We start from the raw sequence: 17,850 nt of genomic DNA, 5'->3' as shown, positions 1-17,850 counted from the left end.
CTATAATGAGGGCAAATCTTCACTGCCCAGTTATAAGGCCAACAGTAACCTTGTAGTATGCCTTTGAGGGCCCATGTGACCAAAATAGGTTAGTAGCATGTAATGCAGACATCCCAGCTGTCCTTGTTTTTATGGGATAGTGTTGCCCCATAGACTTTTTCCAGCAATAGGGCTCACATATGGGCCACCATGCTGTGAAATTGATTACATTGTAATCTAATGTAGTATTTCAATTATATGATGATACGGTATGACTTTTTAATTTGAGGTCAACAAATATATTTTGTACTTTGGTTCACAAAATGACATGAAGTGTATGTAACTATGTCTTTTACAGGATAAAGTCATCATTGGAGTTGCATATGATTGTGTTGACAAGATGGTGTACTGGACAGACATTAGTGGACCTTCCATTAGCAGAGCTAGCCTAAGCGGTGGTGAACCAACCGCCATTGTCAAAACAGGTACTTAATAATATTTGTAGATGTAGACAATACATAAGTCCTGTACAAAAGATGTGTCTTAAAAAATGGTGTGTATACTTCTGTTAGAAATGTATCATTGTAATAAATATACATATAGGTACGTGTTGTTGCTTCTGTGTCATTGAGGAGGGTAACTCAGTTAATTAAAACAATCTTGAAAGCATGCAATTTACTTTACTTATCTTATGATAATATATTGTTATCAGAGGAAGCCCAATATTTCTGAGGATGTGTCTTTACCTGATGTGTTTCACGTGAAATGCTTCATCAGAGAAAATGATTAGCCACTCTTACATTGCACACTATAAAAAGACAATAGGTATTACAACTGGATATATTTGTGCTTTTTACAAGAGCGCTCAAATCATCACAGAATTAATGAATTAGAATTAATCCAATGGGTTGGGGGAAGATGGGAAAATTCTGCTTGCATGAAAAGTGACACAGGTATAACATATACATTGTGGTAGCCATATTGTTAACAAATGTTAACAATATGGCTACCACAATGAATATGTTATACCGTATCCATGCAGAAGTACACAAAATATAATAATAATAGATTAATCAGTCCCACATTGATTTTGTTCAGTGTTCTGCAACTTTTGCTTTTTGTAGACTAAGATTAGTAGTGTATATTATAATAATTACTTAAGGGTTTGTTTTTGACATTAAGTGTAATTTCTCGATTTTGTAGTGTTCTAGTAAACAACTCTTATCAAGGAAAATGTGAAGTTTGTTGCCAGTAGTTGTTTCATTACAGATCTTGGAAGCCCTGAAGGAATAGCTGTTGACCATCTGGGCCGTAATGTTTTCTGGACTGACTCTGTGTTGAACAGAATAGAAGTGGCTAAGCTAGATGGAAGTAACCGTCGAGTATTATTCGATACAGAACTTGAAAACCCAAGAGGAATAGTTGCAGATGCTGCTAAGGGGTATATTTGTGTTTCTAAGTGACAAATGTTTCTGTTCGTGAAGTTTTTCAATTGTAATATTGCTTATATTTACTTATTGGACAGTGTGAACATGAGCGCTAAACCCGTTAGCGAAGAAGAATTAATTCATATACAATGTCATGAAGGTTTTATGAAACCATGTGCAATATTTTTATCCTTGGTTATTTTACTTTACACATTCTGCATTGTGATTTTGTTTGAGTTATTATTTTAATAACTCAGCTCTTTGTGAATTAAAACCACAGTAAATGCATTTTTCACCCACTGACTATGCAGGCACCTTGTGGAATACTTGCCAGTTTATTTTATTTTTTTCTCTTACAGAAATCTGTATTGGACTGACTGGAACAGAGTTGCCCCTAAGATTGAGACTTCATATTTAGATGGAACTAACCGGAGAATTCTTGTAAAGGATGACCTTGGACTTCCTAACGGGCTCACTATCGATCCTTATTCTTCCATGCTTTGTTGGGTTGATGCAGGTAAATTTCAGAGTGCTAGTGGAAAGACTGTTTTTGAAATTAAGGAATTTATTTTAATTTACCCTCTAAATATTTACCTATAAGAAGGTAAACGAGTGGAAAAAAATTATATTGCAAACTTTTTGATATTAGACATACCTGAACATTAACCACTAATGATATGCTTTCCTGCTTTGGAAATCTGCCAGGGCCCCTTCAGACTACCCAGAACTTTACTGAGACCCTACAAAAATTGGAAGGAATATTTTCATAATATAAGTAGTCTTTGTAGCCTTTATATATTCTGATAGAGGTCACTTTGTGGACTGACAAGCTTGATACCCACTGCAGAATAAATTTGTATCTATCTATCTATCTATCTATCTATCTATCACACTTGGATGCATCTTTGAACTTCATAAAAATAGTAGTTGGAATTATGTATTTCGAGCCATAAAATTTAGTAGGTTAATTTAGAAAAAATATGATGGTAATAGTTTCAAATACAATAACAACATAGTAGCAAGTGGCATAGTTTTTTAGCGTAAATATTGATTCAACAGTGGACAGTTATATGTCAATGCACACCACATTTTTTTGTTACTTTATTTCAGGCTTTTTAAAAAAGAATATACCCTGGAATCTTGCAGTGTAGCCTGTTTTACCTGCTAGCAAAAAATGATCTGCAAGACACTTCCATAAACGTTACAGCGGCAGATTATTTTATGTGTATTATATATGTACATCATACTATAATACATTTTAGAGTCAGCATTATACTCCCCATGCCAATGGAAATTCAGTGGTACCTCTATTAGTCTGGCATTACTGGTGTTTTTTCCACCACTGCTGTAATAGTACATTGGCATGATTCCTGTGCCATCCATCAGATGGTTGGTAAATGACATCTAATTGCAATACTGAATGTGCTAACTCTTAATTTGTCATGCACTTTAACCCCTTAATGACAAAGCCAGTACATGTATGGGCTCAAAATGCATTGTTTTTAATGGGTTTAGGGACTGATCATTGTCCTTAAGGGGCTAATGTATTATGTTTTTCACATGCAATCCTGCAGGGCCTTTACAAAAAAACCCTTAATTTTTTGGTTCAGTTGTCTTATCTGCACTCTGAAACCATATCTAAATTCATTACGCACTGTGACATACATGGCTTCCCACTCACTTAGTTAGAAATGCATTTTTCAAACAAAAACATCATTTATGAACCACACAAAAACTAAACTGTTGGTAACAGGAACCAAGAGAATGGAATGTATGAACCCAAGTCAGCCTGTCCGACGAAAGATTGTTGAAGGCATCCAGTATCCCTTTGCTGTAACAAGTTATGGGAAGAATTTGTATTACACAGATTGGAAAAGGTACGTTATTAAAAAATGCATAATCTATCATGTTTTACGTGTTTATAATTTACGTAGCTATGGTGATAATATAGCAATATGTTTTAAAAATGTACGCCAAGGCCACTTTGTATCCATAACACGGTGTATGCCCCATTCTTTCAGTCTCATGGATGGTTTTTGATAGTTATACCTATCTCTATCACAGTCACTATCACTATGATGCCAGATAGCGTGTGACAGCTGAATGAAGAAGACTAGGCAGTTACGCAAGAATTCTTAAATGAGTTGTGTCATACATTACAAGCCCATACATTTTTATAATTATATTCAAGGGTGCCTTTGCACATCCCTGTAGAGATGCACATTCAGAGAGCAGCTCCTGCTGGGTTTTGGACATCTGTGAAAGCAATAAAGATCACATTTCACAGGCTACCCATGGTTAAAAATGGCTCAGCTTTAAATGGATCTGTTACCTGAAAATAAGTTCTAGGTATAGAACCTAAGGAATAGGATGATGCTTAGCTAAATCCATCAAGCATAGTTTCACAGGAAGGCCATTTTTTATTATAACTATCAAACTAATATATATTGTAATAAAAAAGTGACACAAGTTGGCAACAGGTCCTCTTTAAGGATTAACTGGTGAAACAGTGACAACTTGTGGATAATGTGCTAAATACATGTGTTTTTTTTACTGTGTTTTCCCTTATGAGTTACTTCAAATTAGATTTTAGTACCGTAAGTTAGACATTGTGTCATGGAGAAAACAAAAACATACATTGCTTAATATAAGGCTTAGTGTGGGCCAGAGTTCACTAAAACAGAACGAGCAGGGTATTTGCCAACCATAAAGTGTAAGTTCTCGAGGTAATTCAATAAAGAAATATACGCATAGAAATATACGCATCATGGAATAACAATGCCAGGCTTGTGAGTTAGGTTTCTATTCTGTAAACTGGTAAATAAAAGATTGCTTATGGTTAGTAATTGTCCCATGACATAAATGTCTACAATAATGATATTTCTGCCCACATTCGAATATGTCACCGTTCATTATATAACTTTGCTTCATCAATTTAGAGATGCAGTCGTAGCGGTTGATCGCACTATTTCCAGAGAAAATGATGATTACCAGCCTCACAAACGTTCCCGTCTCTATGGAATTACAACAGCCTACTCCCAGTGTCCTCAAGGTAATGCTGTAAATAATTGACCATGCCACAATCAGACTAGGAGTAGTAAAAACTAAGTAATAAAACAATTTAATGATGTTCCTCATTACAGGGGTGTAACTAGAAACCACAGGGCCCTGGTGTGAAAATTCCCCCCGGGCCTCCAACTTCACAGCTTGCCTGTGTTGTCATTGCCCCCAAGCAGCTTGTCTGTGCCTTCTTTGCCTCTTGTTCCCCCTTTCAACATACACTGTGGCACACATATGTAAACACACACAAATTACACACACTTACTCATACAAACACACGTACACATTCATTCTAACACATACTCCATCTCACTCACTTACACATCCATTCTCACATACACACGGTTACACATCCATGCTCACACACACACACAATTACTTTTGCGTGCTCACATTTTATTTTATAAAATGTATTTCATAATTAAATAGTCTTTCTTTAGAAATTTTACAGTGTAAAGCAACTTTTCCTCATTATTTTTTTTGCAGGACAAAATTACTGTGCTGTAAACAACGGAGGGTGCACTCACCTTTGTCTGGCAACTCCAGGTGGCCGATCTTGTCTCTGCCCTGAAAATACTATTGGGGTAGATTGTATAGAAAGATATTAGGAGACAGACACTACTGCAAGTCCTTCAGACTTATATACACTTTATTAAGAGGGCTAAGCCCGGTGCCATCTTACATTAAATTTGGGCCAGTTTTTTTTTTTTTTTTTTTTACTTGCATATTTTTTTAATTTACATTAAAAAAAACAATCACTGTAGCAATATTTTTATACATTTTTTTAAACCATGTATTCAGCATTTAAGCATTTGTTGTTTTTCATTGAATTAGTATTATTCTAATTGTTTTAAAATAAATAAAATAACTAGATCAGGGTGTAAAACTTATTTTGCGGTATTAATTAATGCAAACCTTTTCATTAATTAAACTTATTTTGTCCCATTCCTAATACATTATAGACACATGATCTAAACTGCAATATATTTCATGTGAAATAAATTAACCAATAAGAATATCCATATCAACATACACATTTACTAAAAGTAACTGTTGCTGAACTGTACCAGTGCTTGGGATTTAAGCAAAATGTGTATATAGGGGGTTCTTTTATGTATTAAAAGAAAAGCATCAAAAAGGAAAACGTGTATCATTCTGCATCATTTATTTATGTGAGACCTTACATCTCTATAAAGACATGTATTACCTCATAAACAAAAGAAACTCACAGTCCTTTTTTATTTAAAACTACAAAAGTACCTACTCCTTACTCAACACTTACTGGCTTTATGACAATACATGGACAGTAGAAGTGGAACAGTGATCCGTTCTATGACAAGTTAGAGCCACTGCTTTGGGTATGGGTGATACAATTTGTCATATACTCAGTTGCACTGTTTTATGCAGTATGGGAAAATATTTAATATGTTTGTAAACAAAAGAAAATAAAAAAACAGATATTACATTTTATACAGTTTGGTGTATAAGTAGTGTGTTTCTTCTTTCAGTGGCGAGGGTATGAGTCCAGTGCGGCCATCGATAGTTTTCAATACATTGCCGTTTCAATTTTATACAAATATTTGGTTCATTTTACTATGACTGTTACAACTATGCACATCATTTGGGTTGAATGATTTTCTTGTGTGGGGAGATCAATAAAATTTTAGTTTATATCTTAAAGAGTTTTTTTTTTCCAATTTATTTTCTATACAATTTCTTGGTTTATATGCTTATTATAAGATTGTTATTTGTTGCTGCAGCAGTATTTGAATGTGTAAATACAAGTCTCAACTCAAGTGTTACTTTGTGGTGTATAGGCCAAAACCTTCCTTAATGAAACTCAATGATTCAATGATGTGGCCAAAATATTCTGGAGGCCTGGAAAAATGTTATGCTGTTTATGTAATAGCAGATAAGAAGAATTCAGCCCATCTAGTCTAACCATTAAAGCTCAACCTTCTACTGCCTTACATCCCATCTTGGCTGAGGGGGCTGGGATGGGATACTTGGATGCTGGTTTATAGGGAATTGTTTGTGTTTGAAGTGGAGGAGGTTTTCACTAAATGTATGAATTACTGAGCTGATGTGAGCCTTAAAGGTACACTCCAGCCATCATATGGATGTTAATGCATGTCATGGTAGCTGAGTGGTCCCTTTAAATTTGTGTGTAGTCCCCATTGTAAATTCATAGGTGAATTCTGCTGTAACCTCCCATATGCATTCACCTCACGCCGAGCACACATCATGCCACTTAATATACCAACTGCCATTCAGTTCCAGTGCTGGTTGCAAGGGGGGGTTACTGAAACCCCTTGTGCACATGCATAGAAAGTGCCCCCATTGATTCAGCGGGGGCACTTTCCTGCCACTGGTTCTTTGCTTCAAGCAGCCAATCAGTGATGCAATACATTGGACCATGGGGGAGGCGTTTTGTAGCTTCAAAAGGGAGAATTTTTTTTTTAGAATGGATATTAAAGTACTCACAAAGTATTTTAATTTGCATTCTTTGTTGGGGCAAAGGTTTGTCGTCTTAACTTCAACGGAATGCTTCCCCAAAGTTTAGTTTCTGTTCAAGTTTCCTCTTTCTCTGTCAAGTCCGACTTGATGAAGCAACTCAACATATGGAAACTTCAGAGGACAAACCACAGTGTATGTTGAAAGGGTCTGTTGTCTTGCTTTCTATATATAACATTTTAAAAACTGTCGGACATGTCTAATGCATTGTGCCCTGCTATTGTGTTACTAAAACATGTTGTCCACTTCTCAATAGCATAGTATGTCGAATTATCTTAAGGTTAAGGAGAGAAGTGTTTGTTCGAGATACTAAAAGAAGGTCAGATTAAAACATTTGCGCAGTGGAATTGTGAATACCGTATTGGCTCGGATATAGGCCGCCCCGTATATAGGCCGCACCCTAAAAGTTTGGTGCTTTTTTAAAGCGTAGATGTCCCCCGCCGGCCCCGCAAGACACCCGGGAGTCTGCTCCGGTAAGTCGGGGGGCAGAGGTAAAACGCATCGTGCGGACGGTCCGCACGATGCGCTTAGACAATCTCCCGTGCCGGCACCCCCCCGTGGGAAGTGCTGGCAGGGGAGGCTGTCTGAGCGTATCGGGGAGTAGGATGCAGGTCCCCTGCACCGCTGCGGGGGATCTGTATCCAAACCCCGCTGGCTGTCCGGCGCCCGGGACTCCATGTCCCGGGCGCTAGACCCCGAATATAGGCCGCACCCCCACTTTAAAAACTTAAAGTGGGGGAAAAAGTGCGGCCTATATTCGAGCCAATACGGTATATATATGTTTGTGACAAAGGCTATTAAATAAAATAGGCACTCTGTGCATGAGACCAAAAATAGTACCTTCAACATCAAAAGGATATAAATATGGTTAATCCAACACAACAAAGTCAGCAGATTGTCTGTCCACAATTTAATGCACAAGATTTAATTATGTATGTGTGTTTGTAAGCATGTTAAATAAATCACATTGTTAATAGAAACACAAAAGTGCCAAATATTGTGCCAAACACCCCCATGCAGGAAAACATACAATTGTTGTAAGGAAACTATATAGACACTATAAACATAAAAAAACAACAGATGATCCAGTGTTAGGTCCGTTCAGCAATAGGAGGAAGTAAGAATAGAATACTACGGAAAATAAAAAACAAAAAAATGATAATAATTAGATTTCAATAGCTGCGCATGTATCCGTTTTCCTCACAAAAGAGCAATCGCAGAATGAACGCCACAATCTAGTGGTGACCTTTGCAGTCCACCAAGGTCTTTACTGGACATTGAGCAGTTCAAGAGGTCTAGAGCTGTTCACTGCAGTAGGCCAATATGCGTATAGCCCGAGACTTATTTTAAATAGATAATAGGTAGTTTAGATAAACACAGTAATCCCACGGTAAACGCAGTACCGGTTTAAAGAAAATATACTAGCTCTCTCGCAGAAAAGAGGAATTCTGAAACCACAATATAGAGCCATGTTGTGTATGTAGTCATCCTAAGCACAGTGACCAGTTTTCTTTTTGGTAGGTATAAAATAGGATTAATGAAGGCCATGCTAGGCCTTGTCTGATTCTTTTTCAAAGCCAAAGCCAAATTTGCAATAAGAGCCCTACACCACTGTACTATTCATTCATTTCTTAGCTTATTAGAACAGGCTTAGCACCATGGTCTCTATCTCCGTTAGATTCCGCAATTGGGCCGCATTACAGGCTGCTCAGAGGCGGATAATACGTGTTTAAGGTATGGTTGCACAACTGAAGATCCTCATTGATTAGGCTACCGCCTGGGAAGTCAGTTACTTTATCGGTGCAGTTTCTCAGCTGAAATTCTTTAGTGAAACATATTTCAATTTGTCCAAGTGTCTGCGCATCCTCTCCCTGAAAAATAAAAAAAACACATTTATAGAAGACAAAATAGGTAAAATGCTGCACAGAAATCCAATAATTACCTCCTATGGAACATACATTATTTAACATAAATTGACCTATGCGACTATACTTTTTTTTGGAAAATGAGAAAAAAAAATAAATGTACACATATATTGCCTGTTTCTAGAGCCCAAAACATAATTTTACCAGCATGTCCCTCCACCTATTAGGTGGAATTGACCCTCCATAATGCATAGCAAAGATACCTCAAAAATGACTATTAACATATATTATTATTAATAAAATTTGCTCATAACTGATGGTTCCTCTTTGTTTATATGCAATATTCACATATGCAGTATCCTTAGACACGAGAAAAGCAGAAGAATAAATAAAACCTTACTTGCTGGGGAGGAAGGCACTGGATTTTTGGCACGACTCCATACAGATTTACGATTGCATTGATAATATCTTTCACCTAAAGAGAAAGAGGTGAAAATGATGAGATAGCTATGTGCAGGCATTAGAACATGCACTTTCTACTTTATTTGAATCTCAATCAGCAGTGGTGCGTTGCGTGAGACAAGATCGGGACAACAAGCCTGGAGCGGCAACCTGCCTGGCAGATAGGGCACCCTGGTGTGCCGCTGCTGAAGGGGTTGGTTTGGGAGATCTCGGATCTTTCTTATAACTAGCTTATTTACGCTATGGAAGTCTTTCCCTAACCACCATAGCCTCTGTAGCGTCGCTTGCGCACAGGGATAAGACATCACATCCCGGCGTATAATATGGAAGTAGTGGAGGCTAGTACAGCAACCCCACTTAAATACATCTCTGTATATCAGCGGAAATCAGACCCACCTATGACAGCCATATTATTATTATTTATTGTTTTATATAGCGCCATCATATTGCACAGTGCTGTACAATGGGGCCATATTCTTGTGTTTCGTGAATTACACTGTATTGTAAAATGGTTATATCCAGGAAACCGGTCAGTTCCATTAAGAGAAGCGGCATCCATCAGCTTTCTAAAAACAGTAAACGCTATTTGTAAGTTGTCCTGATAAACAGCTTTTCTATTGTATAACAGAATAGGATTTGCTGTACCTATTATAACAGCAAATATGTTTTTTCGTAGTAACTTATCCTTAATGGATTCTTAACACAACATGCATTATAATCCATTGTAATGCAGGGAGAAAAAAAACACTCATTATGTGGCATATTTGTACACATTTCTGTAATTTTAATACTTACATCATAGTATTTTGTTGATGGTGTTATTCCAGACTTTTTAAGAGCACTGGGTAGAATAAAAAAAACCAACTTAACCACAATGCAGATGATGAATATAAATAATGCTTCATGCCAGGCAGACATTATTTTAATGCATACATGCGCCCACTTAGTTGAACTAACTAGATACAGTTTAAAATAATTTGTTGCTAATCATCAACTGTACTAAACTACAATCATAGAATATAATTGGATAACGGCCCAATCCTCAAACCTTATTCGCTCCTTATTTTCTTCTTTTCTATGAAGGATCTCTATCTATACCATATATTCTTACATGTGAGCATCAGTTAGACTCAAACTAAGCAAACGTCTTAGAACGCCAGAGTTGATTGTTCTTACTGTAGAGTTTGTGCATTTTTCACCAAGCAGCAACTTTTGAGCACAATAAATTCCCCAAATGTGACTCTACATTGCAAATTACAGAGGCAACAGCATTTATGTGCATTACCTGTTAAGATCAACTTTCATATACAGTTCAAGACCTTTACTGAAGTATTTGTGTTGGCTGTTAAGACTCTCCAAGGACGCTGCGCATGTTCCATGCTTCTGCCATTCATGCTTCCTAAAAAGAATCATCTCCAAGTATGACAAATCAGACATTAACAATAACATTCAAATTAACTATATACAAACAAAACGCTAAAATGACATGTACACGCATAGTGCATACTGGTAGAGGAGATTGAGGGGGAATGAGACTGTGTGGGCACGGATGATGTGACTGTAGCAAAAGTAACATGCAAAGTCAGTAGTAACCTGGAAGGTTCAAAGGTTGGGGGGAGAACCAATGCGCGCCCCCCCCCCCCCAGAATGCAGCTGTACTTAGAATAGGTGGTTGTAGTCTACTACCCCATTGCGCCAGTCTTCCACTGGCACCCCATATCCTTTTATACATAGACTTCTAAAACGAGAGAGCAAAGGGAAACAGAATGTTAGAAAAAGCACAAGAGACTGGAGAGCAATATTAATATCAAGTGCCTAAAACTATTTCACGGTAAACTTGAAGATAATTTGAAGCGAAGAAAGAAAATATATCACAAAATATAGTTAACGGATAATTAAATGCATACGGAATATTTTACCAAAGTTGGGATTTGTTTGTGTGAAGGAGATCAGGCCAATACATGTTCATCTGTGGCAAAATGTCCTGTATAAAAAAATAATAATAAAACAATAAGTGGTGGATAGTCCAAAATGTGCAAGGTGCCTCAAAAAGGAAAGGAAAATAAACATTTAGTCTATTAAACATGAATAACATTTCATGCAGTATTTAGTGTCTGGCGCTACATAGCAAACACCAGATAAGAAAACGACTGCAATAATATATTAAAAAAAGACACCTGCCAAGGTTGACTATAGCTAACTCACAGAATCTATGAAACAGACATAGCCTGCATAAAACTGCCAAGTGTGAAGCACTATTTAACATGAATGATTTATACATACCTGGATTTGGGAAAAATCAAAGTGCCACGAGTTATTACACATTTGTGACTTATCTGGCCTAAAAAGACAAAAAAATGAATAGGTTAAAGATGTTGCATCGGTTACAAATGTCTTTGTAAAAGCTCCTGGACTTGGATCACATTTTGGAGCTTACAGATGAAGAAGGTAAGGCAGATCGTGCAGATGAAAGTTAAATGTACAGCGCGGGGCTGTCGAGGCAATAGCTTAAATTTAAGAACCTGTCAGGAAAGGTAGAGGTGCAGACAACTGTAATGAAAGCGAACTAAGAAGCACTTAGTGATGAACATAAGCCATGTAAAGGGAAAGTTCCATGGAAAACATATTTTTCTCCTAGAACATAACATGTAGTTCTGTAACTAGTAATTTAGGCTGTTATTTACAAAAAACCTGGTCTTATCTCAATTTTTTTTCCAATAAACATCCTTTATCTGAAGATCTGGAAGCTGCTTTTGTTGTTAATCGTGTAATAATTTGGGTGACTTTTCCTGCTGAAACACCACACTTAATTAAACCTCTTTTAATTATTGAGTTTAGGTGTAATGTACACCGCCACTGGAGTCGAGGGCATTGGAAACTTGCTTTCTGGAGTAACAAATCACACTTCACTATCTGCTACCTACTGGCATGTATTGTGTGTGCTGTAAAGTTTGGTGGAGTAGGGCTAATGGTCTGGGGTTGTTTTCAGTGTTTGGGATAAGCTCCTTAGTTGCAGCCAAGAGAAATGGTAATGCTATAGCACGCCAAGACATTTTAGGCAATTGTATGCTTCCAACTTTGTGGCACCAGTTTGGGGAAGGCCCTTTTTTGTTCCAACATGACTGCACTGGTGTCCTCAAAGCAAGGTCTTAACAAATGTGGTGTGTAGGAACTTGAGTGGCCTGCGCAGAGCCCTGACTTTTACCCCTTCCAACACCTTAACTGGAATACCAATTTGCGACCCAGGCCTTCTCATCCAACATCAGTGCCTGACATCACAAATTCTTGTGGAAAGCCTTCCCAGAGTCGGAGTGCCCGTGATTACAGAGGAGGATGTCCAACAATCTCATATATGTGCGACGGTGATACTTTATGGCAATACTAATGAAGTCCATTGCGCGATAGAATTGCATTGTCCGGAGTCTCTGACTGTGTGATTAACACAGATACAGTCTGTTGTCTACCGATACAGAGTCAGGGTGTTTGTCTAGAAGATTAGGCCAAAATAACACAACTAGAACATATACAAATGACCAATATTCAGTCGCCCCGAAAACATATGATGCAAAAGCTAGAACTGTTTTAGAAACATAGAATATGACTACAGATAAGACCCATTGGGCCCATCTAGTCGGCCCAATATTCAGATTCAGGGCAGATTTATACCTATCCAATGCATGTTAAAATTCTCTAAATGAAAACTTCCGTGTATTACACATTGGTCTCTATTTTTAGATTTTAACCTCTTGTTTTTAAGTATGTTAATGTATTTAAATGTTTCTATCACGTATCCCCTTTCTCCTTTTCTCAATGCTATACATAGCTACTGTGTTCCCTTAGTCTTTACTGATCATTTAGATCTTGCACACAATTCACCATTTGGCAGACGGTAACACAAACCCACCACTATTGATTAGTGGTTCTGTGGTTATAGAATGTGAATTGTCTGTTTTTTTTTTGTTCTCCTTTGATCTGTCTAATAAAAAAAAAGCGCGTCATTTTCCCCTAACCATGTTTCAGCTGGTTTTTGTTAAGATACATAGCTTCAGACAGTGGGCTGCTGGCTGACAGCGCTCTATACTCATCTGATCTGCTGATCCGGATCTACGGTATGCCGCACCGCTGGGTATTCCCGGCTGCATGCTATGTATTTCACTTTGCAAAAATGTTCCCAAACTTTCCGGCTAACAATTAAGCTTCAAAAAACAAACTTTTCATTGGGATTTTCATTGAAGTGAAATGTTTCTAAACATTTAATCATGTAAGCAGACAACAGTAAACTGGTAAACCGGATTGAAGTAGAGTAATACCAGAGTCCATGCAAAGTCCAGTAGTTTGGAAGGTTGTCACATTGCACTTTTTCCATCTGTAAAACAAAGGAATAATAATACTTGGTGACCGACCTGGCACACCGCCAACACCAAAATCTTACAGTGTATATGGATCATGGGCCACATGAATAAGGGCACATCTAGAAACATTGGCCACATCAAACTGCAGCACTCCATACAGTATTATGATTGTGAAACCCAGTAGGCATCCAAATGTTACATGAATTCCAGGTCCCTTTATATTAGTAAATATACTACGGGTGTATATATGTATATATATATATATATATATATATATATATATATATATAGTAAATCAGGCCACTCTGGTATAGTTTCATAGTTAACTGCCTATGGCTGGGCTTTAACCACCTTCTAACTCTGCTCAAAAGCATATTTCTGCCTTCGCCCAAAAAAAGCAAATAAAACGATATTGCTAAAGTTCTGGTTCCACATATGTACAGAAACAGTAATAAACATGTCACGTATAGCCAGTTATCACCGTGTTGTACAAACCATTATATCTTTTTTTTAATGTCATGGCAGTCTCTTTGTGAGTAATACAAGTTTAAAAAAAAAAACCAGTCGGCTAGCTTATTAGTTAACGTGTTTTAATGCAAGCTCTCATTATAATATATCATATTTAGCATGACTGCTCTCCAAAGATTTCTGTTCTCCACCCTGGGCAGTCATCTGCTTATGAGAGGTAGTGAAGTTGGCTTTTGTTAAACCCCATCATCTAGCTTGGGCTGGCCATATTTTTGCAAGCAAAAATGTAGGTGGCTCAAACCCATCATCTTTTGGTACTTCTGGCATCCATAACGTACTATTTTGCTTGTGTGCGAGTGGTTAAGTGAGCCGAGTCTGGTTGAGTAGAAGTCACTGACTAGGGTGCACACTTCTAGCAGAACGGAAGCAAGGAGATGCATAATTTTCACAACATATATAACATTTTGTATCTTCGTTTCTCCGGAATTTATTAATCGATAATGAGATTACTATACCTTACATACTGTTACAGGCCAATGGTGAGTTAAAATAAGCTTCTTCCATTCATGCTGCTTGCTGCAAAGTACAATATCATTTTCAATTTGCACTTCCAAAGAACACTGAGCTCTAAATCAATCTAAGCAGATCTGTCAATTTGTTCTTTGCGCTGAAGCTTCGATGACATAAAAATAACACAAACTTTTAAAAAGCCGTATCAGGTTGGGTGGCAACATCCTATCAGCACCTGCTTTTGGCAAAAATTATGAACAGTAATCATTTTACACGATTAAAGGAATAGATTAGGATACTTAAAAAAAAAAAGGTAGTCAAACCTCCCAGACAAGCTCACCAAGCAAAAGGTTAGATGAAATCAGGACGTTATAATTAGTTAAGAAAGAGGATGTGCCAAGTAAAAGAAACTGAAAAGTGGAAGCAAAAAGGGTTACGTCACAGACCAGCAACTTGCACAACAGAAATGAAGCTAATGTTTACTGCAAAATTATTAAAAAAACAGCGATGCAAGATTTTCATAAGATTTAATACTTATCGTGGTCTTTTACAGAGTACGGGTATACATTCATTACTGAGAAACTGTAAACTGCTGCTTAAAAAAAATCATAGTTTTTCTTTTATCCCATTAGAGTTAATTTTATGTTAAATCTATCCATGACCCTTACTCTGCAGGGTTCCTATGTCAAACATTGTGTAGAAAGATTTCCACCCTTCCCTTTGTCAATCCTGAGCTTTGCCACCAAGGGAGAGAACGACTGGGGGCTGCCCCGTATGACTCCCACTAAAGGGTATTAAAGAAATATGGAATGTTTGGCTGAGAATATGAGATTTATTAAATATACATATGTAATGCATCATCACAGGTTAAAGCACACACTATATCAGATGTTTGTATGTGCGTGTAAAGAATTGCGCAACTTCAGTTACATTTATGATGATGAATGCACTTTGCAAAACCACTGCGGATGTCATCTTACCTTAAGAAGGAGTGAAAAGCAGAGCCATAATGTAGAGCGGACACAGTAAACATCAATGCCAAAGCATATGGAAAATAAGACCCCATTGTTTGAAGAGGGTCTTACTAAAATAAAAATAAAATAAAGACATCAGATGAGCTGTTTGCTATTACACATTATTATACAGCATACATATCAGTGATATATGAATACAACAGGTAACTGGCTCTACCTGCAATTATTAATACATGGATATAAAGGATATATTAATGACCTCCATTAGTCCTTGGCCTCGTCTTAGATTAGCTTTATGTCCATCCTATGCTTTTTCAAATGCCCTTACTGTATTAGCCTCTACCGCTTCTGTTGGGAGGCTGTTAAACCTATCTACCACGCTCTCAGTAACGTAAAATTTCCTTAAGTTACATATAAACCTCTGACTTCTAGTTTTAGATAAATAAGAGCCCCTTTGCCTCCATTTAGCCCTGCCATTTTCAGCCATGCTTTTCAGGACGTGCCTAATTATCACAAGTTGCTGACCAACACCATTAAAGTGCTTCCCTTAAAGTGCTTACGTGTATAAATACTGTATAAACCCAAAGGAGGAAATTGAGCGTATAAAGCACAGTTTAAGTATCGCTCAAAAAGTAGATGTGTCCCGGAAAACATGGGTGACCCAGTTACATTGATTTAAAATACAAAGTCACAGACATATTATTCGACATATAATACCACCACGACGGATAACTGAACCAAAAACAGCTAAATAATATGTCTTTATAAAGCACAATTATAATTTCACTTTACCTGCCGGCGCCAAAACATGCCAGGCCCCCCTGGGACAGTGCTATATAAATAATAATAATGATGATGATGATGATGATAATAATAATAATAATAGGCTTTAATTGTATTAATACATCCTATTATGTGTTACTCAAATACACCGTCTTCAGCTGCCACAACTCTACACAATCACTGTATATCTACCAGTGAAGACACCTCACTTTCTGTGTCCATGTTTCACTAGTGATGTGATGACCAATGACCAGTGACTAGAGACTAGTGACTAGTGACTACAGAGAGATCACAGTTGTTGGCTTGCCATTTAAATCCCCTCTGTCACGGCAGGGCCGGCTGTTTTGGAGCGTGTCAGTCATTGTAGAAAAAAGGACATATTCTTTTACTACAACCGATAGGTAGTTAAACATACATTTACACCGGTGCGATTCCCATACTTACAGATTCTCTACAATGTTAATACGAGTCGATCCTGTCTCTATGCTAGAAAGAGCAATATAACGCGCTGTGTAGGTAATAGCTTCGCTCTGAAACCAACCACCGGACAGCCCACTTCCTCTTTCGGTTGAAGCAGCATGACTCATTCTAAAGCGCGACTACTGCCACCTAGTGGCCGTCTCGCATAATCACAGCGAGAGATCCCAAGTGTCACACGGGGAACACGGAACACAGAGTTTCACTCATTGTTTGTTTCAGTCTCTGAAGTAATTAAACAGCGCCGCCTAGTGGTAACATATTCTTACACGGCGAAGGCAGATAGTAAATAGCAGAGGGATCTTTTGCATACGCAGGTTCGGGTACGATGCTGAAGTTGGCTACTAAGTGAAACAGCGTCTTTTCCACAGAAGTGCGCTTCTTGTTCAAGGAAATTAACTTCTTATTCGCCCAGCTTCTTATTCATGGATATTAACTTCTTGTTCACGGAAGTTAGCTTCTTGATCACGGAAGTTAGCTTTTTATTCGGCCAGCTTCTTATTCAAAGCAGAAAATATAAAATAATATTTTATATTAGAAATCAATACCACAAAAATATATTTGTACAAAACAAATACTACAACACATCCACAATGCATAAACACTGTAAACATGTCTAAAATCATAAAAATATATAATTTGCCAACTCCATGGTATTAAGCATTTTGAATAATTAACTGATGATGTTGAGGGGTTAAACCCCATTGGGCCACAGTACGAATATGAAGGGTCCATGACCCCACATGAAGCCTACGTCTTTCCAGCTTGGCCCATAAGCCCTTTTGCCAATGAAAAGTAGGCCCAATTTACCATCCCCATGCTATTAAGCATTTGGAAAAAGTAACTGAGCAACTTTAAAAATATGCTGGAGCATTCTCCAACTGTTTTGATAGCCGAAATACTATGCTCGTACATCCTTACACTTTTCCAGAAGCCATAATGGCTAGGTGATGCTTCACCATAGCATGCCAGCTGCTGG

General features: G+C 37.5%; 2 protein-coding genes across 2 annotated transcripts in view; one reads left to right on the top strand and one right to left on the bottom strand.

The window, feature by feature from the left end:
- Positions 1–5,074, top strand: part of LOC149283389 (nidogen-1-like) — a 40,894-nt gene extending 35,820 nt beyond the window's left edge. The window contains exons 15-20 of the mRNA XM_089497618.1: positions 338–464; positions 1,249–1,420; positions 1,766–1,923; positions 3,160–3,283; positions 4,346–4,458; positions 4,953–5,074. Of these exons, the coding sequence (XP_089353744.1) occupies positions 338–464; positions 1,249–1,420; positions 1,766–1,923; positions 3,160–3,283; positions 4,346–4,458; positions 4,953–5,074 (816 nt within the window). The remainder of the gene's footprint in view (positions 1–337; positions 465–1,248; positions 1,421–1,765; positions 1,924–3,159; positions 3,284–4,345; positions 4,459–4,952) is intronic.
- A 3,603-nt stretch (positions 5,075–8,677) lies between these two features.
- Positions 8,678–16,981, bottom strand: LOC149283388 (ribonuclease T2-like). Its single transcript, XM_089497617.1, has 9 exons — positions 16,839–16,981; positions 14,643–14,703; positions 13,618–13,673; positions 11,591–11,648; positions 11,227–11,291; positions 10,593–10,706; positions 10,103–10,148; positions 9,246–9,320; positions 8,678–8,851 (listed from the first exon to the last, which is right to left on the bottom strand). The coding sequence occupies exons 1-9, from the start codon at positions 16,979–16,981 to the stop codon at positions 8,678–8,680; spliced, it is 792 nt and encodes a 263-aa protein (XP_089353743.1).
- Between the last annotated feature and the right edge of the window lie 869 nt (positions 16,982–17,850).

This window comes from Sceloporus occidentalis, unplaced genomic scaffold, assembly GCF_023333645.1.
Source record: "Sceloporus occidentalis isolate IW3139 unplaced genomic scaffold, rSceOcc1.0.p SCAF_105, whole genome shotgun sequence".
Classification (NCBI taxonomy): domain Eukaryota; kingdom Metazoa; phylum Chordata; class Lepidosauria; order Squamata; family Phrynosomatidae; genus Sceloporus; species Sceloporus occidentalis.
Note: the sequence above shows the minus strand (reverse complement) of the source record. Positions and strands in the feature narration are given on the sequence as shown.